Source organism: Excalfactoria chinensis, chromosome 25 (genome assembly GCF_039878825.1).
Source record: "Excalfactoria chinensis isolate bCotChi1 chromosome 25, bCotChi1.hap2, whole genome shotgun sequence".
NCBI lineage: Eukaryota > Metazoa > Chordata > Aves > Galliformes > Phasianidae > Excalfactoria > Excalfactoria chinensis.
The window spans coordinates 3224940-3252444 of record NC_092849.1 but is presented as its reverse complement, the minus strand read 5'-3'; the positions used below and the strand labels follow the sequence as shown (position 1 = coordinate 3252444).

The window sequence follows — 27505 nt, the reverse complement described above, 5'->3', positions numbered from 1 at the left end:
CGGGGCGATGTTGAGGCCTTAATACAACTGACGGGGCCCCGTTACCAACAGCGCCGCTGGTGTAGTGGTATCATGCAAGATTCCCATTCTTGCGACCCGGGTTCGATTCCCGGGCGGCGCATGTAATTTATTTATTTATTTTTTAACCTCAACTCTTTGTTTCTAACCTATTTTACCGACCGACTGACCGCACTTCCCTCTTTTCTTTTATCTCTTCTGCCCGAGGTGGGGGATAAAACCGGAACGGCCCCCACAGAACGAGGGGACAAAGAACAGCCCATTCTCAATCACGGCTCCCGCAGAGCGCATGCGCGCACATGGCCTCGCCTCCCCCCCCCACACACCTCACTACGCATGTGCTCGCAGCGTAGCCCTACTGCGCCTGCGCCGCGGGCCGGCGCCGGAGGGGACGAACCCTATTGGCTCCTCCTCCGGGCGCATGCGCAGTGCCGGCCGGGCCCCTTAGCCCGCCCGCCGCCATCTTGCGAGGACCACCGGGGTTATTGTCCGGCGCTCAGGGCGCGGCGGGGCCGGCGGCGGTCGCGTTGCCCACGCGCTGACGGGGCCTCGAGGCCGGCTCGGCGCCAAGAGCCGGGTACGGGCGGGGGCGGCGACTCCACCACAACCATGGAGGATGAAATGCCCAAGACCCTGTGAGTGTGGAGGGGGCGAGACCGCCTATTGTTCCCGGCCCCGCGGGGAGGGGCGGCCCCGGGCTCTCCTCAGCGCGGCCTCTGCATCCCATCTCCGCGGCTCCCGGGGCCTCCTCAGAGCGAGGGGAGCGGCCTGGGCCTGCTGCGGGCTGTGGGCCCGGCCCTGAGGGGCCTCGTTTGCTCCTGGTGTTCCCTCCCCGGTGCTGGTCGCTCCCCCGCCCATCGGGGCCTTTCTTAGCCCACGTCTCCCAGCCCTTTTCTCGCTGCAGATTTGTCTTTTATCGTGCTTTGTGCCACCGTGTGTCTCTGAGAGCATCCGGCCCCTGTGCAGTGCTGGGCCTAGAGCTGGGGAGCTTAAAGCTGCTCCACACTGGGGGTGTCTGTAAGGATCGGCTCGCAGCCTATAGAGCAGCTAACATGGCTGTAGGGCAGCTCCTCGTCTTGCTGAACTCACAGAGTGCCTTTAATTACAGGGAACTTTCTGGCCCCGCTCACACAGCTGATGCCCATCGCTGTCAGCAGGAGTTTGGGCTTAGGTGGAACACGCAGGTGCTGAGCTGAGGTGTGCAGCTCCCTCCTTAACCTGGCAGGAGGCACCGCGTGCAGTGATTCCCCTGTTCAGAGCTCAGGGAAGTATTGGGCTTCATGTTCACCTCTATATTCTGTTGTGGTGGTCTTTGTCAGCGCATTTGTCAGGGTATCAGGGGGAAGTTCTTCATAGAGAGATCAGTGAGGTACTGAAACAGGCTGTCCAGAAGGGCTGTGGATGCTCCGTTCCTGGATGTGTTCAAGACCAGGTTGGATGGAGCCCTGGGCAACCTGGGCTAGTAACAGATCTAAAGGTTGGTGGCCCTGTCTGCTGCAGGGGGTTGGAACTCGATGATCTCGGGGTCCCTTCCAACCCAAGCCATTCTGTGATCATTAAATAGGGGGTGAAAGGCATCTTGCCAAAGCAGGAGCAAAGCTTGTGACTCGAGGAAAACAAGGCTCTTACGTGACTTGCTCCAGCTACTCTGTTTTGGGCACATGTATGATCCTGTTGTCCTTAAACTATTCTTAGCATCCACAAACACGGCTCAGACCTGTTGGCATGTTGCTGTGTTTATTTAGCACAATGTTTTCCCCCCTTTCCCCCTGCTGAAGTTGTTGTCTGCAGGCCAGTGGTCTCGGCAGAACGCGGCTCGTGCTCTAGGGAATGAATTCTCCATCCTGCAGCACGTGTTGCACAAACAACGGCCTCGTTTCTGCTGAGTTGGCTGTTGAGCAACTTGCCAGGAGCTGCCTTTCCCCGAATCGCTTCCAGTGACGTCCTGGAGTCACAAGGAGGGATCGTCACAAGCCGAGTTACGCGGCGTGAGGTTCAGCTGGGTTTCTTGGAAGGCTGAAATGAAGTGCGTGTTAATGATGCGACTGACGAGGCTTTCTGTGGGAAGTGCTGTTGGAAATAAGGTCCTGTTGGTGTGATGTCCTCATAAGGCGTTTCTTGGAGGGTAGATGGCAGTGCTTGGGGATCCAGGGGGACATTCTCGCATACGTGCACTCGAGACTTGTTTTGTGTCTATAAAAAGAATGCTAACACACTTTTCATGAAGGCATAGGTTGATCAACCCGCCCTGGAGCTGTCTGTGTGATTTGCCACGTGTGTGACTTGCAATGAAACAAGGCCCTGAGAATCCAACTAGCAGAAAACAGGGCTGGAAAAGATGCAGGAAGATTTGTGTAGGAGAGATCCCTGCTGCTGGTGGGGCTGGCCCCAGGGGCGTGCTCTCATTGCCTGGCACTTCTTTCTTAAGCAGCAATGCAGGCCAAGGTCCAGGCTGAGAGAGCTTGAGTGTGTTTAAACGTGTGGTTTAAGCTCGCTGCTGAGTGCATGGGGGAAAACAGCTCGGTTTTGTTGCTCCGGGGGGTGCAGTTCTGTGTTTCTGCCCTAAATCTGGGCCCACTTGGTGGTATCGCCGTGTTTTTATTGTGGTTTGGCACCTCATGGGTTGGAGAAAGCTCTCCAGACGTGCTGCCACACAGAGCGGGCAGCAGAGGCATGTAGGATCCCTAATGTGTAGTTAGGTCATAATTACACATATATGTACTTATTTATCTCTGCATACGTGTGTTGTTATTGCATTTTGAGAGGTCGGCAGCCGTGCTGAAATTCATGGTGCTCCCAAGAGATCTGTTACCCAAATCCTGTGCTTTCCAGCTAAACCCAACCTGCAGGCAGGGAATGCTTCGTGCAGCAGCTTCCTGCTTATCGAGGTGAAATTGCAGCTTTAGTGCAAAGGTCGTGGCACAGACCTGCAGTTACAAGTAAACTGCTGTAAGCTCAGCCCTGGAAAAATCACATGAGAGTGTATTGCTGCTTGGTGCCTCGGCTTTTTTATTATCCACACCATGCTAATGTTTAAAAAGGGAGACAACAAGAGCTCCTGCTAGTTATGGCTCTTGCAATTCATGCATCTTGGTTTATTGACATGCCCTTAAATCATTTTTCTCTGCATTCCCCTCCTGTAGGAACATCTGAACTTCTGACCTTTCCTTTCACCCTACAGATACGTTGGTAACCTGTCCAGAGATGTGACAGAAGCTCTGATCCTCCAGCTGTTCAGCCAGATTGGACCATGCAAAAACTGCAAAATGATAATGGATGTAAGAGACTTCAGCTGTTTATTATTTCCCCTCTTCTTATAGCGAATGGCTTTGGGTCCTTCTTGTGCCTTTTGGGATCCTTCTGGCAACACCTGACCGGGTTTTGGGGATGCGGTGGGGGTGGGAAGTCACCTTTGTGTCATTGTGACATTTTCTGACTCATACCTGCTAGTATTTAAGGATGAGTGGATGTTTTGAAAGGGATAGGACCGGTTAATTAATACAGACATTGTAAATTAGATGGAAAATGTTCTTTATGGCCACACTTCTACCTTTTTAAAGTGAAACTGAACGCTCATGGAACACTGTTAGCATGTTGTGTGTGGTCTTGGCCTGCAGTAGCAAAGCCTGTTTGTTTGGGGCTGTTTAGATGTCATAGATAGGGCACTGAGAGTGATAATGAGGCAGGTTGAAGGGGTGGTGGTCACAAATCTTTCTCTTTTCTATCAGACAGCTGGAAATGATCCCTATTGTTTTGTGGAGTTCTATGAGCATCGCCATGCGGCTTCGGCACTGGCTGCCATGAATGGCCGGAAGATAATGGGTAAGGTAAGCTGTCATGTCTACAGGGTGAGTTGGAGCTGGAGAGCGCAGGCTGTCTCAGCCAGTGCAGGATAATGCCACTTGAGAGGAAGTGGATACACTGCAGATGTTAGGTTCTTCAATGAACTTCCCACTCACTGGAAGAAAAACCCCACCCAGTCGAGCAGAACACCCAAGAAATGTGTCTTAAATATAAGCTTTCACCTTGGGGCTTTCATGCCTGGCTTCCCCGTAGCATCAGAATGAAGTGCTGGTGGTATCTGTGCTCAGCTGTGATGTTCTTGATCTAACTGATGGCCAACTGATGTTTGCAGGAGGTCAAAGTGAACTGGGCAACGACCCCCAGCAGCCAGAAGAAAGACACAAGCAGTAAGTGTCCCTCAGGCGTGGAGTGATCCTTTCATTTGCACGGGTAGTTTTGAAACATAAACCCTATGCATCATACAGTTACATGCTGTGATGTTTTGTTCATAGTTCTGAGATATTATTGGGTGTGTTTGTGTTAATGAACTTAAGAACAAATGTAATCTTTGTCATCAGGTAGTACCGTTGTCAGCACACAGCGTTCACAAGGTAATTGTATCTTCTTAAACGTAGAATGAAATCTCTCAAGGGTGTTCACTGACCACCCGAAGGCCTTCAGTCTCAGTTCACTTGCACGCGGATTCACACGCACTGAATTCACGTGGTGTAATGGCTGAGCAACCAAAACTGTTGGCTTTTGAGAACTCAGATTCTTTAACAGCAAACTGTTGCAATGCAAGGTATTGTTCTGATTTGTTCTTCACGTCCTGTGGTGTTCAGTCGGGCATCTTAGCTAGCTTCCAAACACCTCCTGTATTAGAATGCCTGATTTCCTGTTTTCTCTTTTTCCCCAAAAGACCATTTCCATGTCTTTGTTGGAGACCTCAGTCCCGAAATTACAACTGAAGATATAAAAGCAGCTTTTGCTCCGTTTGGAAGAATATCGTAAGTAATGGGATAGGATAAACGAACTAAAAGTTCTCTCTCCTAAATGGAGGCAGCTTCTTATTTCAGTAAGTAAAAACCAAAAGTTGACCCAGTGCAGGAGTACACATTCATCTGTTCATACAGCGCTCGGACTCTGAATGGTTGAGCATTAAGCAGGGCTGTGTAAAGAGATTTCTTTCTAGAAGCTTCTTCTGCTTTCCTAGAAAGGCTGCATACAACATGCTTTGGTTTCATACTCCTCACATTGTTTAGCAGAGCAACACTGGAAAGAAAAGAAAAAAGATTCCCAAATGTGGGGTCACACATTTAACTTGCCCTCTCTGCAGTCACGTCAATATCACACTGTGTGGTTTGTGAGTGAGCCCGTTTGCATGCTCACACCTCACGAGGCCTTGGGGTTTCACCAGCAGCAGCCATTTGTGGCAGTTAAATTCCCCCCATCCCTCAAAACTGAACCCTTTTCAGCCTCGTGGCACCCAGAGGCTGCAGCTCCGGTGGCCTCCAGGTGATTGGCCGAAATCACAGGGCATCTTTGGTCCTGGAGTCACACTCATGAGTGTGAGCATTGCTGAGCAGAGCAATGGTGTTGGGAACGGTGGCTGCAGCTCTCTGCCTGCCGGTCTGTTGGACTCAGGGTGTAGCAGAGTAAGGAGCAGTTCGTTCATTCCATCCTCCAAATGTAAATCATTAATTTTCCTTGTAGTGTTGTCTGTACTGGACATTGAAGTTTCTTGATGGTGATGTAAGAGAACGTAGAGTGCTTTGGAGTGTTGTGTAGTGCAGCCTTTAATTGAAGTAAGTTTGTTTTTTTGTTTTTCCCTCAGAGTCCAGTGTGTTACTCTTGTTAATGCCAGCTTGATTTCCTCTTTGATACAATTAAGAAAAAACATGTGATCTAAATGTCACTTGCTTTAGAGAACTTTAAATCTCGACTACTCATCCCTTAGGAAACTCAAGAGGGTCAGACTCCTAAGCAGAGTCACTTTATCCTCACGGCCAAATGCAGTGTGGAGATGGAAGAGCCAAGGGACTCTAAAATGGGTTTGCACTAGCACTTTGTTGCTGGAATGGGTAGGAAAGGCAGGGAGCAGCAGGCAGCTGCGTCGGTGTGAATGTGGTGGAGCTATGAAGGAATTTCCCCTAGCTGCTTCAGCGCTGGGTTCCTCGGGTGCCTTCCAATAGTCAGGCTTCTCCAGCAAATGCAACCCCCAAAAGCAAAGCCCTTTAGGACAAAGCATCAGGACTATTTCCCAGCTGGGGTGGGGAGAAGGCAAGAGCAAGCTGCTGCTTTTGGGGTGCTCAGCACGCAGCTGTAGAGCTTGCAGGCTGAAGACTTGGTGACTTGCCCTGCCTTAAATGGACAGCCCAAAAAGAAATCATTTCTGTTACGACTCTCTGAAAGTCCCGTTGCCATAATGGGGGGGTTAGGGAGAGCAGAAGGGGCCTTGGTTTTCTGTCGGTGGAAGTGAACCCCAAAAACCACTGCTGCCATCTCATCAGCAGTCGATTGAAGCTATTTGACCTAACCTGTCCCTCATCAGTGACTCCTTTCTGGCAATGTGCTAATGGAATATTTCCCGATTAATTATTATTATTTTTTTAACATTGGTGTTAAACTGAGCTTTTTTTTTTTGTTTTTTTTTCTTTAATCTATATGAAACCAAGGTTGAACTACTGCATGATTAGCACATAAAGAAATGTCGGTAATTCATTGCATCTGAACTTTTTAATCACTGTAAAAGCACACGTTCATTGTGGTTTCCTTTTCTGCTTACTGTACGCATGTTTTCACTTGTTCTCAAGTCTTATTTTCAAAGTTTTCAGTTGAGGGTAAGTAGAGATGAGTTCTTCCCCCCTCCCTCTTTAGGCTGTTGAGAGCAAACCAGCTAAGAGTACCAGTGTGGCTCTTCTCAGGCAATTTGTCCTACCCAAATTCAGCCCAGGAAGGAGAAACGAAACAAAAGGGAAGGGGGGAGGTGTTGCCAACAGAAAAGAGATAACAGTGCTGATGCTGGAAGAGGTATTTTCCTCGGGTCAGTGCTGTAGGCTTACATGTACCACAGTGAGCTCGCGATACAGCATTTGCAGTTCCTATGAGGCTTAAAAAAAGTGGTGTAACGAACCCTCTCTTCATTGTGACTCCTCTCGCCAGTCTCGGAATGCTAAATGTTGTGCCCATGTTACACTAGTTTCTCTGAACCCTATTATGTTATGCAGACCTAAGTTCCATTGCATGACTTGCTGACTGGTTTTCTGTTTTGCTTTCTGTTCTTTAATGCTTGTTTACATGTTGGGGGGGGAGGAGGGGTGGCCTGGAGAGCATCCCAGCCCCTGGCTAACCCGGACACAAATTGCCTGAGAAGCGCTGTAGGGTGGCTTTCCACGAGTGGGGGTTTAGCTCTTGTAGCTGGGTTCTCTTCTTAACTCAATCTCAAATAATAGGGCTCTGGTTATTTTGCAGAGTGTCTCTGAAGAATGGACAGAATTGCCATGGCTAACTACAAGCTACAGTTCACAGTGGACAAACGTTGTAGTTTTCTTATTTCCTTTTATAAATATTTTCTCTTTTTTTATATATATATATATATTTTTTTTTTTATGTTGTTGTTATTTCTTTTTTTAATATCTTGTAGTTTCCAATCAGTTTCCTGTATGATTGCTGTTGTACAAATGCACTTTGAATTCTTTGTCATGTGTAGTTTAAAACGTAAATGTTTCGGTGTTTACTTCAATAATTACTGAAAATGTCAATCTCTCAAAATTTACAGCTGCCCACAGTCCCAAAAGGGGGTAACGAATTGACCAGAGAAAATTAAAGAATTCAGTTAACAGGCGACGTATGCCTTTTAATTCCTCTCTTTTTCATTTTTTCTATTTAATATTTTGAATGAGTAGGTAGAATGTGTTGGCAGAGAAGCTGAGTGTAACGATTGCATGGTTAAAGAGAGCCGTTCAGCTAATGTTAGTGGCTTAAGTGATCCTTTGGAATAGCTGCTTTGACCATGCTTTGTGCCTTAACAGTATGTAAAGCGTTTTGAAGCGGAAACAACTGTCGTAAAGTACCTACCCTTAGTAGAGAAGCTATTGATTTGCATGTTTACGAAATTAAGTTTAATTTTGCTACCACCTGGCAAAGTAGTAGTAAAGTTCTGTTTAGAAACGAAGCCCTTTGCTTTGACTGTGTTGCTGGTGCAATAAACAGTTGACTTTAGTAAAGGTGAAAGGTGAAAATGAGCTGTACGTGTGACTCAAGTTTAGTCGGGCTGGCTTTGTGAGGTGCTGAATTACCTCTTGTTTCTGCTTTCTAGAGATGCACGGGTGGTTAAGGACATGGCAACGGGGAAATCTAAAGGCTATGGCTTCGTCTCCTTCTTCAATAAATGGGTAAGCTGTGGCAAGGTCTGGAAATGGGGGGAGATCTTCAGCAGATGCTGCAGAAAAGGGGTGATTTTGGTCCCCATTTGCTCCTGTCTTCAGTTTCATCTTGTGCTGAGGGGTGAGGATGGCTTTGTATTCTCATGGAGGTGAGAGGTGGGGAAAAAAACCAAAGCAGCGGGCCTGGATGGAGAGTTGTGCTACTCAGGCATTCCTTCTTGGTTAGGGATACTGGTAATGCTCAGGCTTTCATGGGGACCCAGCAGCATCTTTGTGGAGTAAATGAGTGTTGTTTCTCTCTCTCTCTTGTGGACAGGATGCAGAGAATGCTATTCAACAGATGGGCGGCCAGTGGCTTGGTGGAAGGCAAATCAGAACAAACTGGGCAACAAGAAAACCTCCAGCTCCAAAGAGTACATACGAATGTGAGTGTTTGCACTTCGCAAAAGCAAACCTCCCACCACACACACAGGGAGGAAAAGAGAATGATGAGCTCCAGGCATTTGGCAGTTGTGGGAGAGGTGAAAGTAGGTGCTTAAAAGCAAAGATTCTTGATTCAAAACCATGAACATATCAACTTCCTGAGCCAGAACAGCTGTACTGCCACAAGGGCTTCCTGCTGGCTCTCCATGCCCTGGAAAGCTGCTCTGTCAGGACAGCTGTGATGACTCTGAGGTTGTTTTAAACTTTGCTCTCTCTGTCTTAAGGCTTCCTTTTGTGATACAAAGCCAGCAGGGCTACATTAAAGCATTTCTATGAGCAAGAATGGGAGCTAGGTGCATCTTGATAAACTTGACACATGAACTTAATGTCACAGTGGTGTCCCTGTCATTAGCAGCCCGTCCTAAATAGCAACGGGTGACTGTGGGCAGCCAGAAAAACCCAAGTGAAAATGCTGACTGTGCTCAGCATTTGTCACCAGCTCTGTCAGCGCAGTTCCTCACTCTTGGGATGGGATCACAGCTGCCCCATGACGTGTGTGTGACGAACCAAAAAACTCGTGCAAATCTCTTTTAGCAAACACCAAACAGCTGTCTTACGATGACGTGGTCAATCAGTCCAGTCCCAGCAACTGCACCGTGTACTGCGGAGGTGTCACTTCAGGCCTGACAGGTATTGTGACCCCAGAGCACGTTGTCACACGGAGTGACTCCAGATGACGCCGTGTGACCTCATGTTGGTGTTCTGCTGCTTCTTGTTGCAGAGCAGTTAATGCGCCAGACCTTTTCTCCCTTCGGACAGATAATGGAAATCCGAGTCTTCCCAGATAAAGGCTACTCCTTTGTACGGTAGGCTGTCGTGCACTTGCACAACAAGTGGTCTTCATTTCAATAGAAATGGATGGCTGTATGCCTCACTAGAGGCTGTGCTTTGCAGCAGGGTTCTCAGCCTGGCTGTGGGGCTCTCAGGGTGACTTGCAGTATCATTCCTATTGGCACCATTTCTATCCCAACAGGTTTAATTCTCACGAGAGCGCCGCACATGCGATTGTTTCTGTCAATGGGACGACTATAGAAGGCCACGTGGTGAAGTGCTACTGGGGGAAGGAGACGCCCGACATGGTCAGCCCTGTGCAGCAGGTCAGAACTGCTCCTCCACTGGTGTCAGAAACTGTTGTGTGATGTTAGTCCTAAACAGAAGCTTGTTGAGTGGCTGTCGAGACATTGCATATAGTAGTTTGACATGGGGGCTGCTCTTTATTTCATCACTGGGTGTTTCTCTAGAAGTTACCACAAATCCTCAAGCAGAGCCTATCACATTTTATCCCTGCAGAATCAAATTGGATATCCTCAGGCTTACGGGCAGTGGGGGCAGTGGTATGGAAATGCTCAGCTTGGGCAGTACGTGCCCAATGGGTGGCAGGTCCCCGCCTACGGGATGTACGGGCAGGCATGGAACCAGCAGGGCTTCAGGTGAGTACATGCTGCATGCTTTCCCATGCTTGAAGTCACGTCCCAGGGATTTTCCTATAAAGGGAGGTGATGTTCTGAGGCTGCAGCGCTGTGAAGTTGTTAGGTGTAGCAATGTCTGTGGTATGCAAATACTAAGGAATACATCGGAGAGCTCTCCTGCTATATACCTTTGTTGGGGCAGCAGTGCATAGTTTCCTATTCAAATTACCCCGTTGCTGTTAATGGCTGTTTCAGGTCATAGAATCATCACAGAGTCACAGAATGGTTGGGTTAGAAGGGCCCTCAAGGGTGATGAGGCTCCAACCCCCTCCACCGGCAGGGCTGCCAATCTCCACATTTAATACCTGCTCAGGGCTCCATCCAGCCTGGCCTTGAACACCTCCAGGGATGGACGGGGCATCCACAGCCTCTCCGGGCAGCTGTTCCATCTGCTCACCACTCTCACAGTAAAGAACTTAGCCCTGACATTCAACCTAAACCTTCCCTCCTTCAACTTCATTTCCCCTTGTCCTGCCATTATCCACCCCCTTCAAAGACATGACTCAGATACTAAATGCAAAGGGAAGCAGGGCACACGGAACACTTACTTATCAGCTTTTAAGCAACAATAGGAGAGGCTTTATGGGGCCTGCCTGCCTTGATACACCACAACCAACAGAGAGAAACTGCTTTTGGGTGGGGGGGAGGTTGGATGGGAGGATGTCCAGATGTCCTTTCATCCCCTGTGACGTGTCATTCCTTAACACATCATTTCCCCCCCAACAGTCAGACACAGTCATCAGCAGCGTGGATGGGAGCAAACTACAGCGTGCAGCCACCGCAGGGGCAGAATGGCAGCGTGCTGACAAACCAGGCCGGGTACCGCGTGGCAGGCTTTGAGACACAGTGAGCAACCAACAGTGCAGCTGGGTGGCTGGTGGGGGCTCGAGCAGCGTCACAAAGATGCGTCGGATCAAGTCAGTTGCAAGCATCAGATGCCATGTATTTATTTAAGAGAGAGAAAAACAAACAAAAAAAGAAAGAAACCTTTTTAATCGTGACGTTGTCATCCACATTGTTTAAAAACAAAAAAAAAAAACATAAAAAAAACACCCACAAATCACAAAAAAAACAAACAAAACCCGAGATGCTGGATGTCTGCCAACCATTGCCTTCTTTTCCTCTTTTCTATATGTGTTTCTTAACGACCCGCTGTTGAAACGCAGCAGATTGCAGGGATTATTACTGCCGCTTCCAGTCGGAGGGGGCAGAAAAATTGCACAATGTCCAAACGTTGTTAGTTTTGGTGTTTGGGTTGGTGTTTTTTCCCCCCCCCGGGAGCAGCGTGCTGTGATGGTTTGCATTCCAAATCATTTCCAGTCTTAGCAGAAAAAGCTGTCGGACAAAAGAAAAGCCAAAAGCTTACGGGGTCATGGACACCCCTCTTCTCAAAGAGCCTCTTGTACAGAGCATCCATCCCTCCCCCCTCCATTAGAGCGGCTCTTTTGGAGGTTCTTAGTTTACATCCCTTTCTAGCCATCCATTTCAGAGCTGTCTTTGCCTTACGACCTCCATCACCACCTCCCTGCCATCAGTGCACACTGCTGGCTGAGGGTCCCCATCTCTGCTGCTGTAATAATCCCGTTACAGCTCACATCCACCACGATGAATCCCCCCAACCAGCTCCTCCTTTCATCGGGGCTTTATCCCCCCCCCCCTTTCCCCTTTTTAAATCGATTTCTACATTGATTATGTAAAATATTTTAGCAAATTAATTAATATTTTGCACAAACGTTAGCCGACTTTGTACGTTTCCTTATTTAAAGGTAGGCCGCGGAGCTCTTGATTGATGCGTCTATATATAATTATTATCTCTTTTTTTGTTGCATGTGGATCTCCAAATACACACTTTGGTAGTGTTTGTATTCAAACTCACCTTCTCTTTTGTTTTTTAAGAAGCAATTGAAAAGCAAAACAACAACAAAAGCGAACGGGAAAGGCCTGTGTGGAGCCATGTTGGTGTATGTGGAGCCATGTTGGTGTATGTGGAGCCATGTTGGTGTATGTGGAGCCATGTTGGTGTATGTGGAGCCATGTTGGTGTGTGTGGAGCCATGTTGGTGTGTGTGGAGCCATGTTGGTGTGTGTGGAGCCATGTTGGTGTATGTGGAGCCATATTGGTGTGTGTGGAGCCATGTTGGTGTGTGTGGAGCCGTGTTGGTGTATGTGGAGCCATGTTGGTGTGTGTGGAGCCCCATTGATGTATGTGGAGCCGTGTTGGTGTGTGTGGAGCCATGTTGGTGTGTGTGGAGCCATGTTGGTGTGTGTGGAGCCATGTTGGTGTGTGTGGAGCCATGTTGGTGTGTGTGGAGCCATATTGGTGTGTGTGGAGCCATATTGATGTATGTGGAGCCATATTGGTGTATGTGGAGCCATATTGGTGTATGTGGAGCCATATTGGTGTATGTGGAGCCATATTGGTGTATGTGGAGCCATGTTGGTGTATGTGGAGCCATATTGGTGTGTGTGGGTCCATGTTGGTGTATGTGGAGCCATGTTGGTGTATGTGGAGCCATATTGGTGTATGTGGAGCCATGTTGGTGTATGTGGAGCCGTGTTGGTGTATGTGGAGCCGTGTTGGTGTATGTGGAGCCATGTTGGTGTATGTGGAGCCATGTTGGTGTATGTGGAGCCATATTGGTGTATGTGGAGCCATGTTGGTGTATGTGGAGCCATGTTGGTGTATGTGGAGCCATATTGATGTATGTGGAGCCATATTGGTGTATGTGGAGCCATATTGATGTGTGTGGAGCCATGTTGGTGTGTGTGGAGCCATGTTGGTGTATGTGGAGCCATATTGGTGTATGTGGAGCCATGTTGGTGTATGTGGAGCCATGTTGGTGTATGTGGAGCCATGTTGGTGTATGTGGAGCCATGTTGGTGTATGTGGAGCCATATTGATGTATGTGGAGCCATATTGGTGTATGTGGAGCCATATTGATGTATGTGGAGCCATGTTGGTGTGTGTGGAGCTGTGTTGCTGTATGTGGGTCCATGTTGGTGTATGTGGGTCCATGTTGCTGTATGTGGGTCCATGTTGTGAGGGTTGATGTTTTAATGGGGGTTGGGGCTTTATTTGGGGTCGGAAATGGGTTCAAACAAGGAAAGGGGCCCAGCTGCTCGGGTTGGAACTGCGCACGCGCGCCGGCCCTCCCGTGGACTCCATTTCCCACCGACCCGTGCGGCGCACCCACGTGATCGCGGCGGTCCAATGGGAGCGCGGCGGCGGCCGGGCGGACGCCATGGCGGAGGTGGAGCGCTGAGCGGCCTCGCGGCGGGGCCCGGGCTGGAGCGGGGGGCGCGCGCCGCCACCCAGGTAAAGGAAGGAGGGAAGGGCGGGGAGGGGAGGGGGAGCGGAGCGGGACCCCCACCCGCGGGACAGGAAGTGACGTCAGAGGGGCGGGGGGACGAAAGGGCCGGCGGGGCGGCCCCTGGCGGCGGGGGGGTGACGTCACGGTGGTGACGTCAGCGCGGCGATGGGCTGAGGGGAGACGGGCCTGGGATGGGGATGGGAACGGGAACGGGAATGGGAATGGGGATGGGAACGGGAATGGGACTGGGGATGGGGATGGGGACGGGAATAGGAAAGGGAATGGGGATGGGAATGGGAATAGGAAAGGGAATGGGAATGGGGATGGGAATGGGGATGGGGATGGGAATAGGAACGGGAATGGGAATAGGAATAGGAATGGGGATGGGAATGGGAATGGGGATGGGAATAGGAAAGGGAATGGGAATGGGGATGGGAATGGGAATAGGAAAGGGAATGGGATGGGGATGGGAATGGGAATAGGAAAGGGAATGGGGATGGGAACGGGACTGGGAACAGGACTGGGAATGGAAATAGGAATGGGAATAGGAAAGGGAATGGGAATGGGAATGGGAAAGGGCCGGAGGGAGCAGGACAGGCCCAGTCCCCTTCCCTGCTGTTGTTCCTGTAGGTGCCAGCAGCTCCCCGCTGCTCACCCCACCGCTCACCCCCATCTCTGCCCCTCAGGCTTCCCCGAGGATGGAGCCCACGTCGGTGCGCAGCAAAGCTCCGTCCTTCCTGTCCGACCTGGGCAAGGCCACGCTGAGGGGCATCAGGAAATGTCCGCGCTGCGGGACCTACAACGGCACCCGCGGGCTGAGCTGCAAGAACAAGAACTGCGGCACCGTGTTCCGTTACGGCGCACGCAAACAACCCGGGGTCGACGCTGTTAAAATCATCACCGGCTCCGACCTGCAGCTGTTCTCGGTGCGGCAGCGGGACCGCGGGCCGGATCACCGCTGCTTCGTGGAGCTGGGCGTCTCGGAGACGGCCATACAGACAGCAGACGGGACCGTCATCACTCAGCTCAGCTCCGGCCGCTGCTACGTCCCGACCTGCCTGAAGGCAGCCACGCAGGGTGTGGTGGAGAACCAATGTCAGCACGTCAAACTGGCCTTGAACTGTCAGACCGAGGCGACCCCGCTGACCCTGAAAAGCTCGGTGCTCAACTCCGTGCAGGCGTCGCCCGAAACCAAACAGACTATTTGGCAGCTGGCGACGGAGCCCACGGGGCCGCTGGTGCAGCGGATCACCAAGAGCGTCCTGGTGGTGAAATGCAAGGCCGGCCAAAAGCACAGCCTGGGTTACCTGCACGCCTCCTTCGCGCAGAAGATGAGCACGAAGACGCTGGCGGAGCACAGGTTCTTCTGCTCCTGCCAGAGCCTGAAGCCTGGCAAGGCCGCCTCGGCCAAGGAAGAGGCGGCGGCACAGAGGTGCATCCACTTCTTTGCCTGCATCTGTGCCTTTGCCAGCGACGAGAGCCTGGCCCAGGAGTTTGCTGACTTCCTCACCTGTGACTCTGGCGGTATCTGAGGCTGATTTTAAGAGGGGGATAAAGGGGGGGGCAAGGGGAGATGGCCGCCCTATTGCTCCTGCTGGCCTGAGGGCGGCCCTCACAGCTGCTCCCTGTGGGCTCTTTGTCAGCTGGGGCTTCATTTCCTGCTCCTCTCCCCACCACAAAGCACTGCCAGGCTGTGACATGCAGCTGTGGGAGCAGAGCAGGGGGCTGCCCTGGGGGACAGGTCCCCCTTTGCTTTGCTGCAATCGATGCTTGTAGCAAGGGGAGCTTCCTCTTCTGGGATGGGAACTGGGTGTCTTCTTCCTTTTGGGCAAGAGCAGCAGAGCTGAAGGGGTTGTGAAATCCACACGGGGCAGAAGTCGCTGGGTTTAGTTGTGCTCTGCAGCCCGAAGGCTGCACCCAGCGAGTCCCACTGAGGCACCCGAGAGCGTTTGGAACCCTCCCTAACACAGACTGCTCTGAACCTGAGCTCATTAAAACCACTCCCCAGCTCAGTGCTGCTAAGCTCAGTCGTGCTTAAGGTGCAGCACTGTTCCTTTCGATCCCCCTGGGGACAACACATGGCATCCAATGGGACCCGAGCTGGGAGCAGAGCACGGTTAGTGCCCAGGGACCCCAGCTCTGTGCCCACCCCATTCCCCAGCTCTGTCCGCCCCATGAGAGCTGGCTGGCTCTGTGGCCTCACCTTTCCCCTCTGGGCTTTTCCCTTGCTCTTGGTTCTGGTTTGCTGCGTGCTTTTTGCAGGCAGCAGCTCAGGATGTGGGAAGTCCACGTGCAGCGGTGGCACGTTTTGCTGCCTGGTGCTTTGGGGGAGCACTCCCTGCCTGCCAGGTGGAGCTGAAAACAAGCCAAACCCCAAACATTTGGCTCAAGGCTCTCGTTTCTCCTGTCTGTGTGGATCATCCATTCGGATGGAGCCCTTATGGAGTGTGGGCTGGGTGTGAGTCCCCCCCCAGCAGGGCAGCACTGGCTGAGGGGGGGCAGTGATGCTTTTAGTGACTGACAGCTGTTCCTCCTAGGGCTGAAAGGGATCGCCGTCCCGCAGTTGGTGTGTGGCCCCGAGTCCACCGTGCAGGCTGGCGAGGCCACTGCCAAGGCCAAGAAGAGGAAAAAGGACTTAATGCCCGGTGAGTGCCGCCGTCAGCGGGGATGGGGTCTGAGGCCCGTAGTGAGGGCTGCGGTGTCAGCACAGCGTGTGCCCCAACACACCCTCCTTTCCCCAGGGCCTCTCCTGGCTCAGGATACGGGCAGCGTGAGGAGAAGCAGCCTGAAGAAGCCCACGGTGGCTGCCTCGCTGAAAAGGCAAGGTAGGGCTCAGCCCCACGCTGGGTTCTTTTGGTACCGCAGTGATGTCCAGAGCTCCCCATCCCAGCTGGAAATGGGGCAGAGTTGGGTTATTTGGGGATAAATACTTGTTGAGAAAGAACGTCTGGGCTCTGGCTGCTCTGTGTGAGGCAGCAGGGAAAGGAGATGCAGACTGCCATAGCAGCGACCTCCTAAAGGGGATTCTCCTTAGCACGTGTGTCCCAACTGTTCCCACATCCACAGGCGTGTGCTGGATCTCAGGGACAGAAGGGTCAGTGCAGCACTGCAGGGTCCTGCAGCTGGAGCTGATGTCCCTCTGCTTTACCTCGCAGGTTGTAACCAACTTGTGGACGAGTCCCAGGTTTCCCTGTCCTTCCAAGACTGGCTGGCCAGCGTCACCGAGCGCATCCATCAGACCATGCATTACCAGTTTGAGGGTAAGCTGCGCTATGGGACTGCAGCAGATCACAGCCCAAAGGGAGGCACGTGCTTTGTTCAGCTCAGAGCAAACCATTGGCTTTGATTGGTTCCCCAAATGTGGTGTTAGCTTCACCAAAGCCTGATGTTTATTGCTGAGGGAAGGGAGAAACACCCTTAAGAGGTTAGTTATGCTTGAAGAACCCGCCTGGAGCCGGGCAGAAGAGGTGAGTAAGGTAAGGTGAGGTGAGGTGCCTCACGTGGCATCTAAGAAATGCTCCCTCACCAGTCTGGAGCTGCTGCTGTCCCCCACGTGCCCTCAGGGCAGAGCTGTGCACACTGTCCTGCTCAGGTTCTTTGTGTACCAAGCTCTGGGTGATGGCTGTTTCTATATCCCCTGTGGCTGCAGGTCAGCCACGCAGCTTCCTGCAGGGCAAGTGGCCATAGAGCACAGCCAGAGCTATGGAAATCCTCAGCGGGGCTGTTCTGCATGAGGCTCCCGGCTGCTGAAGAGGACAAACACCTTTAGGGGGGGGGTCTCTTTCCGAGCCCAGTGCCCAGCACTGCCCACAGCCGGGCCAAGGGGGCAGGGACACAAAGCACAACACAGAAAGTCAATGTAAAACACAGCACTGGTGGAGGAACGTCAGCACTGCCGTTCCAGCCACATGCTGCTCTCCACCTGAACACACGCTCCTTTCCAACCCCTTATCAGCCTTCAGGCAGCAGTGCCTCTCTTGCCCTGAGCCCTTCCCTCTCTGTGACCATGCAGGCAAACCCGAGCCGCTGGTGTTCCACATCCCACAGGCGTTCTTTGATGCGCTGCAGCAGAGGATATCCAGCGGGAGTACAAAGAAGAGGTTGCCCAACTCTACTACAGGTAAGAAGCTCGCTCCTACGCTGCAAGCACTCTGCACGCACTTCAGGCAGGGAAAAGCCAGCAGAAAGCAGACCCCCCCCCCTTGTTTCTATCAGGAAACAGAAGCAAGGAAAAGCAAGTTGCATCACCAGCCTCGCTCCTTCCCCCCCCACCTTTAACTGCCTTTTCCTCCCCCATAGCGTTTGTCCGCAAAGATGCCCTTCCCCTGGGGACCTTCTCCAAGTACACGTGGCACATCACCAACATCCTGCAGGTCAAGCAGATCTTCGATACACCTGAGGTAAGGGGGAATGGACACCCCACCCTGCACTACTGCCACGCGTTACTGAGCCCTTCACCCCGCTGCTTCCCAGCAGCTGCCTCTGGAGATCACAAGGAGCTTCATCCAGAACCGGGATGGCACCTATGAGCTCTTCAAGTGCCCCAAGGTGGAGGTGGAGAGCATCGCTGAGACCTACGGGCGCCTGGAGAAGCAGCCGGCCATCCGCCCGCTGGAGCTCAAGACCTTCCTCAAAGTGGGTAAGTGAGGAAAGGAGGGAGGGAGGGAAGGAGTTCACCTCTCAGCCCAACTCCCCCCACACCGCCAGGGCAGCCCCAGCAGCACCGCCATGAGGTCTTGGAGCAAGATACCGGCTGGACGTGCAGCTCCCTGCCTGGGGTGTGGGGCTCCACCAAGCAGCAGTCACACCACGGAGCCCCCCAGGCACTAAGGAATGACCCCAGACCCCAGTCAGGAGACAGACGCCTTCACCAGGAGGGGTGCTTCCCTTCACAGCCCCACACAAAGGGGTCCTCCCATAACTGAGGTTCTCCCCCTCACACCTTCATGCAGGGGGAGCCCCAGATCTGCACCCAGGGGTGGTGCCCCCAGTCGGTGGCCCTCCTCCTCCCCCTCAACTGATGGAACCCACCCCCCATCATCTCTGTGATGAGTTGTGTCACCATCTCCATCCCCCTCCCACCAAAAGCAGCCACAGAACTGCACGGTTCCCCATTCTCCCCCATTTCAACCTTCACAAGTCCAGACACCCATTACAAACACACACACCCCAGAAGCACAAACCCTGCTCCAAGAACACCCCCCCCACCACTGAGGTGCCCCCCACCCACTCACCCTTTTCTCCCCCCCCTCCCCTGTAGGAAACACCTCTCCCACCCAGAAGGAGCCCACCCCGTTTATCATCGAGTGGATCCCCAACATCCTACCTCACTCCCACATTGGAGAGCTGCGCATCAAGTTTGAGTACGGGCACCAGGGCGGCCGTCAGCCCCCCGCCTCCTTCTCCACCCAACAGCCACCAGCACTGGAGCCCACCCTGGAACTCGCTCCGCTCACCACCATCACCTTCCCCTGAGCTGCAAGTTGGGGGGGGGGCTGCACTCCAGAACTGCCACCGTGGCCACTTCAGCCCGAAAGAGAGAAAGAAACGAAGCACAAAACTGCTGCTGCACCTGGAGAAATAAAAAGTGCTGCTTACCAGGTGCACGCTGCTCCTCTCTGCGCACAGGAAAGCAAGTTGGGAAGGGCATGGGGGGGCAGAGGGAGGGGAAAATCAATGCAGAGCAAGGAGCTGTTGGGAGCAGAGAGCAGGGATGGGGGGGTCTGATGCCAGAATTTACCTGAACTGCAGCTGCTCCTTGCTCACAGCAGAGCCCGGCTGCACCTTCCCCATGGATGGAGGAGGGCACTGGGGGCTCGTTCCCTCCTTCAGGTCGATGAGCTGCAACTGGATTTGTAGGGAGAGAGCAGCCAGGGAGCCCGACTCCTGCAGGAACAGAGCACGGCCCCCAGCAGCACATCCCACCCCTCTTCCCAACAGCAGCACGAGGACGTTCGTACTGAAATAATTTATTCTCTAACAATCCAACAATACAGAAGTAATACGAACACACGGACGGGTCTGTCTAAAACACGGACTCTCTAAAAAAAAACCCGCGTGTGCTAACTCGTAAGAAAACAAAAAGAAGCACCATTAGATGGGCCTTGACACAGGATTCATAGTGACGTGCTATGTACAACGGGAATCGAACGCCTTGGAAAGGAAATCTCGCATCCTCCCATCTGCTGCTCCCCTTTCACTCCGTGTCTTATCGTTCAGAAGATGCCAGGACTCAAAAGTGATGCTAAAAAAGCCAAGGATTTGGGGGGGGGTTGGGGCTCGGGGGTAAAGTGGAAGGAAAAAAAAGGGGGGGGGATAAAATAAGTGAGAAGGGCAATGAAAATGCATCAAAAGCCAATGAGGTGGGGAAGGCTCCTGAGGTGGGGATGGAGAAGCCCCCACTGCTGGCTTTGTTCTGCCCCAGACTGAGGGATGGGGATGGGATGGGGACCAACTCCCAGGGCTGGGGGCTTCCCCGTCCCCAAGTGGGAGCAGGTTGGATTCGCACGTCTGTGTAAACGCAGGGGGTGCTTCTCGCTGGCCCCCCCCCTTTTTATTTCCAACAATCTATAACAACAACAACACAAATCTCATGGCTGCAGCTTATCTCTGAGTAATGCTGGTGGATCCGTGAATTCGAGGAAAGGCTGGCGGCCTCAGGGTGCTGCTCCTCCAAGCTCACAGCTGGAGTTTTGGGGGAAAAGCCCGTGGTTTTGGGTTCAAGCTTCGTGCCCGTCCGACGGCGGCGCATCATTTGCCAAAGCTTTGAGTTTATTGGGGTTTCTTTGTTATCTGATGGCGGCGTGTTGGAGAGGAGCACGTCCAAAGGTCAGAGGATCGGCTGCTTCGTCTTGGGAACAGAAACGAAGGGCAAAAAAATAATCACAACAAAAAACCCCACAACCAAACCCAACAGGGCGGGTTTCACCAAAAGAACGAGGTCAGCCCCAAAAAGGCACAGCACCAAAAACAAACAGAGACTAAACCTTAACCCTCGCTTTAACTAAGTGGAGAACGAAGCGCATGTTTCCTCCTGTTCCCCCTTGGAGTGCATCCCCACCACGCCGGGGTTGGAACTGGGATTTCAGCAGTGCTTGGAAGAAAGGGGCTGCAGAGGACTTGAGTCATCGTGAGCCAGAGCAGCGCCTCCGAGTGCAGATATTCAGCTTTATCCGTGGGGTTTTGTTGTCTTGGGGTGGGCTCTGTGGGCTCTTGTCTTCTTGGAGTGGGTTTCCATGGGTCTTTGGGGTCTTTGGGGGTGGTTTCCATCAGTTTTGGCCTTCTTGAGATGGGTTTCAATGGGTTTTTGTCTTCACGGGGTTGGCTTTCTGTGGGTTTCCGTGGGTTTTCTTTTGTCATCTTGGGGTCGGTTTCCATGAGTTTTCATAGAATCACAGCATGGCTTGGGTTCAAAGGGACCCCAAGGACCATTAAGTTCCAACCCCCCTGCCCCAATCTCATACTAGATCAGGCTGCCCAAGGTCCAATTCAACCTGGTATTAAATACCCCCTAAGAGTCTTCTCAAAGAGTCGGAATGGCTTCTGAGCCCCACATGGATGTTCCATCCCCATCACCAAAGCGTCTGATGTTGCGCACGGGAGATGGAGTAGGAAAACTCTCTTCCTTGAGGGTCTGAGGGGAAATCTCTGCATCTCCATCAGAGGACTCTGCATACAGCAATCCCAGAACGTCCTGTAAAGCATGAAGTCAGAACTCCATTCATGTCAAAGGAAATGAAGAAATACTGCTTTGTAGACCATGCTCAAGTCGGCTTCGACGCATCGGCACAGCTGGAAACCAAAGCCTTGAGGCCAGGGGACGGGGTTGGCCTTTTCTTTTGGCGTTTGGTTGTGGAAACCCAAATCCTCAGCATGGAGAGAGCCCAGACACAACTCAAAGGCCGGGCAAGTGCTTCACGCAGCAGCGCCGCCGCTTATTGCTAAATGGATGCGATGGGACCAAGCAGCGCTTCTATAGAACCAATGAGGCATCTTGTTTGTTTGTTTTTGTGCTAAAGGGATGGAGATAATCTTTGTTCATCTCTCCGAGGTAGAAAAGAAATTGTCCCAGAGACAAAGAAGCGCCAAGGCCGTCCTAGAACACGCGGCCGTAACGCGAGAGGGCACAGCGCGAGGACAGCACCATTTGGTTTTGAGGCATTCCAGGAACTTCCAGAGCTGGAGATGTCCATCCCGAGGCTGCCGGGAGGAGCGGAGCTTTTTGCTTTGCAGGAGGGGTCCGTTGCTACCCTGAATTTTTAGAGTCGGCGGAGGGAAGGCCACCGACTGACGCTCTGTTTTGCAGACCTCCCTCTGCTTTCTACCTGCTCCGAGCTACCAACAAGGCTGGGTCTCACCCACACAATGCATATTTGGGCCCTGGTGCTGATTGTGAGTGGGCAAACACTACAAAGATCCGGAATAAGGAGCGGTAACAGCAAGGCAAATGAAAGCTGAGCTCATCCAGCATTGCTGTTACCGCTGCCGTATTCCCAGGTGCACCAAAACGGGGCTGGAATGTACAGTGTCGCTGAGATGAGCTTCCCAACGGGGCGAGAAGCGAGTGGGAGAAGCTCAGCACCCACAGCCCTGCTTGGGGACCGGGGCAAAGCGGACTTGGTGTCAGCGGCACAAGGGAACTGCGGGACGGTCTGGTTCGCTACCAACCGGGAAAGAGAGGTGGGTGGAAGAGCTGCGGGGTCTGATCCTTAGAGAGCAGGGCACAGCTTGTGAGAGCTCTGCGCCTTCGCCCTCCGCACACCCGAGCTGGCGTAGCCCTCGTCGCTGCACACGCTCTGCAGGCTGCCGCGCTCGTCCGAGTCGCTGGGGCTGCTGCTGCTCCAGTCGAGGTCTGCGGGCAGGGAGTCGGTGCTCTCCACGTCCACGTCGATCTCTTCTGCAAGCAGAAAGCAAACGGCATCACTAGGGGCTCAATGGGGCCTCCAAACGTCGCACACAGATGTGTGGGTCTCACCTCTATCCGAGTCGGAGCGCTCGGAGGACACGGTGGAGCCGACGCTGTCGGTGCGGATCCTCTCACTGCCCAACTTCTCCAGCTGCCGCTTCAGGTGCCGCTGCTCGCGCTGCAGCTGCTCAATCTGGTGGAGGGCTCTCCTGTCGTAGTCCTCCAGCTTCTGCAGAGGGAGAAAAGGATGGAATGGTTGGGTTGGAAGAGAACTCAAAGGTGACAGAATTGTGGGATCACAGCGTGGTCAGGTTGGAAGGGATCTTAAAGGTCACGGGATCATGGAACCATGGAGTGGTTGGGTTGGAAGGAACCTTAAAGATCAGAGTCATGGCCTCACACCATGGTTGTGTTAGACCTCCAAGCCCCAATTCATGCCATGGGCTGCTCACCACCAACCACATCAGGCTGCCCAGGTCTCCCAGACCCCTTCAGAGCCAGACTGCTGCTGATACAACCCCATAGCAGACAGAGCTGGCACACTAACAACGCTCTCTCCTCCGATTGGTTTCTATGCAGTTCTTTTGTCTATTCATTTTCTCTATTTCCAGGCTTTGATAAGGCAGGGCTGGCACGCAGGCTGAGTCCCGCCGTGCCGCCATGGTTATCTGCTGCTTCATAAAACCAAATGTGCTCAGTGATAGTCACGGTGTAAAGGGCAAACCATAAAGCAGTCGACACGCCAGGAAGCCACATGGTGCCAACAGAGCAGGAGCAAGACTGAGGGCTTTGGAGAAGCTTTGCATGAGCAGCTTTCTCCGAGCCCTGCGCTCTCCAGGGACTTCTGGTGCCACCGGACTCACCTTGATGTGCAATTTGGCTTTCATGAGTAAACTCAGCGTGGTGTGCTTGCTGGATTCGGGGCCGAGCGGCACCAGCACCTTCAGCTTCTCCAAACACAGCCGCAGGTGGGCACGCCTGGAAGAAAACCATCAGATGCTCAGCGTGCCCCAACACCACGCAGCATCTTGGCCTCCTTATCAGCGGAGGAACAGCGAAATAAAACTGCTCCGACTACATCCAGCACGGGGCTGCAAATGGCCCTCGAGCCTCCTTTGGGTCAGAAGCAAGGCAACATGCAAAGCAGGCACTCCATGCTCCCTCCTGCAGCGCAGGATGCCCCGTGCTCAGCTCCCCGGCCCCAATATTCCGGTTCCGTTCCCGTTGCAACACTGCTGTGCCGTACCCCACTGACACACTCAGGGCAGATGGGGATGTTGCAACGACCTGCCTATCTCGTTCCGCACGCGAGTAAACAGGCATTTGCCTGCACTGAGTGCCTCCTGCATGACACTGCCAACAAAACACGCGCTCGTGCTGCTGGGGTCAATCCCAAACTGAGCTGAGCCCTCACTGAGGTTGTTTTCCATCAGGTTGGGCTGCGTCGACCTGCAGCAGATCCATCCACAGGTGGGAGGTGAGCAGCCTGAAGTCCCAGCTGCCTGTCCCAGGGGGGCTGAGCACACAGAGCTGCAGCACAGGGCACAAAGCAGCACCAGGGGCACAGAGCAGCACCAGGGGCACAAAGCAGCACCAGGGGCACAGAGCAGCACCAGGGGCATGGCATGGCATGGCTCCTTCTGGACTAGGAGAGGGGCAGCCCTGACGTGCAATGGAGAAGAGATTCCATGCGGGTCCCGGCCCATTCTCACCTGTTCTTTTCCATCTCATTGTGAGTCGACCTGAAAAAGAAAGAGGACTTTGTGAAACGCTTTGCTCCAGGAGGGCAGCAGACAGAGGGGGTCCCTGCAGAGGGGTCACTGCACCCAGCATGACAAATGTGGTGGCATAAAGGTGGGTAGGGAGAGACACCCAGAGAGATGGCAGTGCCAGGGCCTGGAGACCCCACTGAGGTGGTCTGGATGGGGACGGTTCACTGCTGGTTATGGGGAGCAGCAGCACAGGAGAGCACAAAGCAGCACCAACAGCACGGGGTGGCAGCAGCACCCAACACACACTCCCTGGATGAGTGGTTGTAAAGGAGAGGAGGAAGCAAAGGGGCCCAACCACCGCCCAGCAGCACCACACAGGAAGGGGAAGCTCTCCTCATCCCAACACCAACCCCAAACCGAGCAGAGCTCAACTCCAGTGCATCTCTGAGGTACAACAGCAGCCCCAGAACACGAGTCCTGCTGCTCCCATTCCTCGTGAGCAATGCTAAAGTGAGGAACGAAGCTCCGTATCTCCCCAGGAAGGAACCTGCAGTGGGGACGGGGACGTCCTGCTGTCACAGCTGGCAAAGGTCGCCCGTCCCCATGCGACGTGAGCCGGAGCAGGACGCATTGCAGGACGCATTGCAGGACGCATTGCCGTGCCCCTGAGATGGCAGAGCTGCTCCTCCCTGAGCAAACAGCAGGAAGGAGCCGGGAGGGGCGGCAGCGATTCGCCACGGGTGACATTTGGGGCACAAGCTCCTCCCCAACAAAGGGGTTTGGATCTGAATCTCATCTGCCACTTTGAGAGCCCCCAAATGGAACCCGGGCAGCAGGAACCACACCAAGGCAACATGCAAAGCAAAGGCCAAAACTAAGAGCTCAGTGTCAGCATCTTTGCCTGCCACGTTGTGTGATTGCACCTTCAGTCCCTCATAGAGGATGTCCCCAGTGTGCCCAACCCCTGCCCGGGGTGTAGGGGGGTGACATGGGGTGCAGGGCCACCACACAGCTCTGCGGGGTCCTGGGGAAGGACCCATTCTGGGGGTGCCCCCATGGATGCCCCACAGCTCTGCCAGACACCCCACAATGGGGCAGCCCAGCAAAGCCAGCAGCCCCCCAGCGATGGGGACCCCAACAGACCCCAGCCTTGTGAGCAGGTCCCCCCCTACACCCCCAGCTCAGCCCGGTGCCAGCAGCATCCCCAGTGCTTCCAGCCCCCCCTCGCAACAGGGATCCCAATAGACCGCGGTGACAGCAGGGCCCTCCACGTCCCCCACCCCATAACAGCTCCTCACCCCCAGCTGACAGCGGCGTCCCCAAAGGTCCCCCCACAGCCCCCATCCCCCCCAAGGCAGCGGGATTTCAACAGGCCCCAATTGATCCCGATCTCCTCCTCCTCCCCCCACACCTGGCACCCCAGAACAGCTGCTGACCCCCGGCTGACAGTGGTGTCCCTATGGATCCCTATGGGTCTCTATGGATCCCTATGGGTCTCTATGGATCCCTATGGGTCCCTGCGGATCCCTATGGGTCTCTATGTGTCCCTATGGGTCTCTATGTGTCCCTATGGGTCTCTATGGGTCCCTATGGATCTCTATGGGTCTCTATGAGTCCCTGTGGATCCCTATGGGTCCCTATGGATCTCTATGGATCCCTATGGGTCTCTATGGATCCCTATGGGTCTCTATGGATCCCTATTGGTCTCTATGTGTCCCTATGGGTCTCTATGGATCCCTATGGGTCTCTATGTGTCCCTATGGATCTCTATGGATCCCTATGGGTCCCTATGGGTCTCTTTGGATCCCTATGGGTCCCTACGGGTCTCTATGTGTCCCTATGGATCTCTATGGGTCCCTATGGGTCCCTATGGGTCTCTTTGGATCCCTATGGGTCCCTATGGGTCTCTATGTGTCCCTATGGATCTCCATGGATCCCTATGGGTCCCTATGGGTCTCTTTGGGTCCCTATGGGTCTCTATGGATCCCTATGGGTCTCTATGTGTCCCTATGGATCTCTATGGATCCCTATGGGTCTCTATGGGTCCCTGCGGATCCCTACGGGTCCCTATCCGTCTCTATGTGTCCCTATGGATCTCTATGGGTCCCTATGGTCTCTATGGGTCCCTATGGGTCTCTATGGATCCCTATGGGTCTCTTTGGATCCCTATGGGTCCCTATGGGTCTCTATGGGTCCCTATGGATCTCCATGGATCCCTATGGGTCCCTATGGGTCTCTTTGGATCCCTATGGATCCCTATGGGTCCCTATGGGTCTCTTTGTCCCTATGGGTCTCTTTGGATCCCTATGGGTCTCTATGTGTCCCTATGGATCTCTATGGGTCCCTATGGTCTCTATGGGTCCCTATGGGTCTCTATGGATCCCTATGGGTCCCTATGGATCCCTATGGGTCCCTATGGGTCCCCGTTGCCCCCAGCCCCCCCCCTCCCGGTACCTGCCGCCCCCGCCGCTCCTCCGGCCCTTCCCGCGGCGCCTCGGGCTCTCCCTGCGGGCTCGGGCAGCTCCGGGCAGCGTGGAGGCGTAGCCGTGTTCGGCCTCTGTGGGGACACAACGGGAGCGGGCAGCGCCGGGAGGCAGCGGGAGGTGCCGGGGGGGGCAGGGCGCGGTGCCGGTACCTCGCTCCCGCCGCTCCAGGTACTCGGCCGCCTCCAGGAGCAGCCCGATGTTGGACCCGATGCTGGACCCGATGTTGGACCCGATGCTGGACCCGATGTTGGACCCGACGCTGGACCCGACTCCGGACCCGTCGGCACCGACCGCCGCCATCGCCGCGCTGCTGCTGCGGGGCCGGGCCGGGCCGGGCCGGGGTGAGCGCCTCGCCCGGCCGCTCCGCCGGGTCCGCCCACCGCCGCCGTTCATTGGATGCCGCCCCACCGTCGCTTTTCGCGATTGGGTGGCGGGGAGACACGCCCTTTCGCGATTGGTTCGGCCCCGATGAAAGCCCCGCCCCCCCCCCCCCCCACCGCTGTCGCCGATCGGACGGGCCCTCCGGGAAGGCTCGCTGTGATTGGCCGAGCCGGCAGGCTCCGCCGACGGGGCTGACTCACTTCCTGCCTCCTGCAGCCAATGGGAGGGCGGGAAGCGGACGAGGGGGCGTGGCTCCGGTGCCGGGTGTCAACGTGGGGCTGAAGGGCCGATCCGGAGCGGGCGGGGACCCCCAAGGAGCCCCCGGGTGTGGGGAGCCCCAAAGGCCGGAGACCCCCGTAAGGAACGTCCCCAGCCCCTCCCTGCACGCAGGTCTCCCTCTGAGCCCCCCCCGGGCTGAGCTGGGACCCCCCTCAGCTGCAGGACCCCCCCAAAACAGCCCCCAATGAAGGACACCCCCCCCCCAATAAGCAGAGACCCCCCTGGAGCCCCCCTAAGAAGCAGGCAGCCCCTATAAGCAGCCGCCCCCATCGCTGGGACCCCCACGGTCCCCCC

The 27505-nt window shown here is 54.0% G+C and overlaps 3 protein-coding genes and 1 non-coding gene across 8 annotated transcripts; 3 read left to right on the top strand and 1 right to left on the bottom strand.

The window, feature by feature from the left end:
* The first annotated feature begins 50 nt into the window (after positions 1–50).
* On the top strand, positions 51–121 carry TRNAG-CCC (transfer RNA glycine (anticodon CCC)). Its single transcript has one exon. It is a non-coding gene; the product is annotated as a tRNA-Gly (tRNA).
* Positions 122–448: 327 nt separating this feature from the next.
* TIA1 (TIA1 cytotoxic granule associated RNA binding protein) lies at positions 449–11875 on the top strand. 4 transcript variants are annotated; one of them, XM_072357063.1, is made up of 13 exons: positions 449–653; positions 3200–3296; positions 3751–3845; positions 4154–4208; positions 4380–4412; positions 4721–4808; positions 8120–8195; positions 8503–8611; positions 9204–9299; positions 9391–9475; positions 9643–9766; positions 9960–10099; positions 10865–11875. In XM_072357063.1, exons 2-13 carry the CDS (start codon positions 3269–3271, stop codon positions 10986–10988), a joined length of 1053 nt encoding a protein of 350 aa, XP_072213164.1. In that variant the 5' UTR covers positions 449–653; positions 3200–3268; the 3' UTR covers positions 10989–11875. The 4 variants fall into 4 exon arrangements, with proteins under 4 accessions (XP_072213164.1, XP_072213162.1, XP_072213163.1 ...); XM_072357061.1 differs by having other exon boundaries at positions 3747–3845; XM_072357062.1 differs by lacking the exon at positions 4380–4412 and having other exon boundaries at positions 3747–3845.
* Positions 11876–13317: 1442 nt separating this feature from the next.
* On the top strand, positions 13318–20036 carry C25H2orf42 (chromosome 25 C2orf42 homolog). 2 transcript variants are annotated; one of them, XM_072357078.1, is made up of 9 exons: positions 13318–13453; positions 14135–14972; positions 15986–16093; positions 16190–16273; positions 16604–16708; positions 17461–17568; positions 17748–17848; positions 17925–18087; positions 18709–20036. In XM_072357078.1, exons 1-9 carry the CDS (start codon positions 13349–13351, stop codon positions 18921–18923), a joined length of 1827 nt encoding a protein of 608 aa, XP_072213179.1. In that variant the 5' UTR covers positions 13318–13348; the 3' UTR covers positions 18924–20036. The 2 variants fall into 2 exon arrangements, with proteins under 2 accessions (XP_072213179.1, XP_072213178.1); XM_072357077.1 differs by having other exon boundaries at positions 17922–18087.
* MXD1 (MAX dimerization protein 1) lies at positions 19402–26901 on the bottom strand. The gene is made up of 6 exons (XM_072357079.1): positions 26701–26901; positions 26520–26622; positions 24066–24095; positions 23217–23331; positions 22423–22582; positions 19402–22344 (listed from the first exon to the last, which is right to left on the bottom strand). The coding sequence occupies exons 1-6, from the start codon at positions 26849–26851 to the stop codon at positions 22157–22159; spliced, it is 747 nt and encodes a 248-aa protein (XP_072213180.1). The 5' UTR covers positions 26852–26901; the 3' UTR covers positions 19402–22156.
* Between the last annotated feature and the right edge of the window lie 604 nt (positions 26902–27505).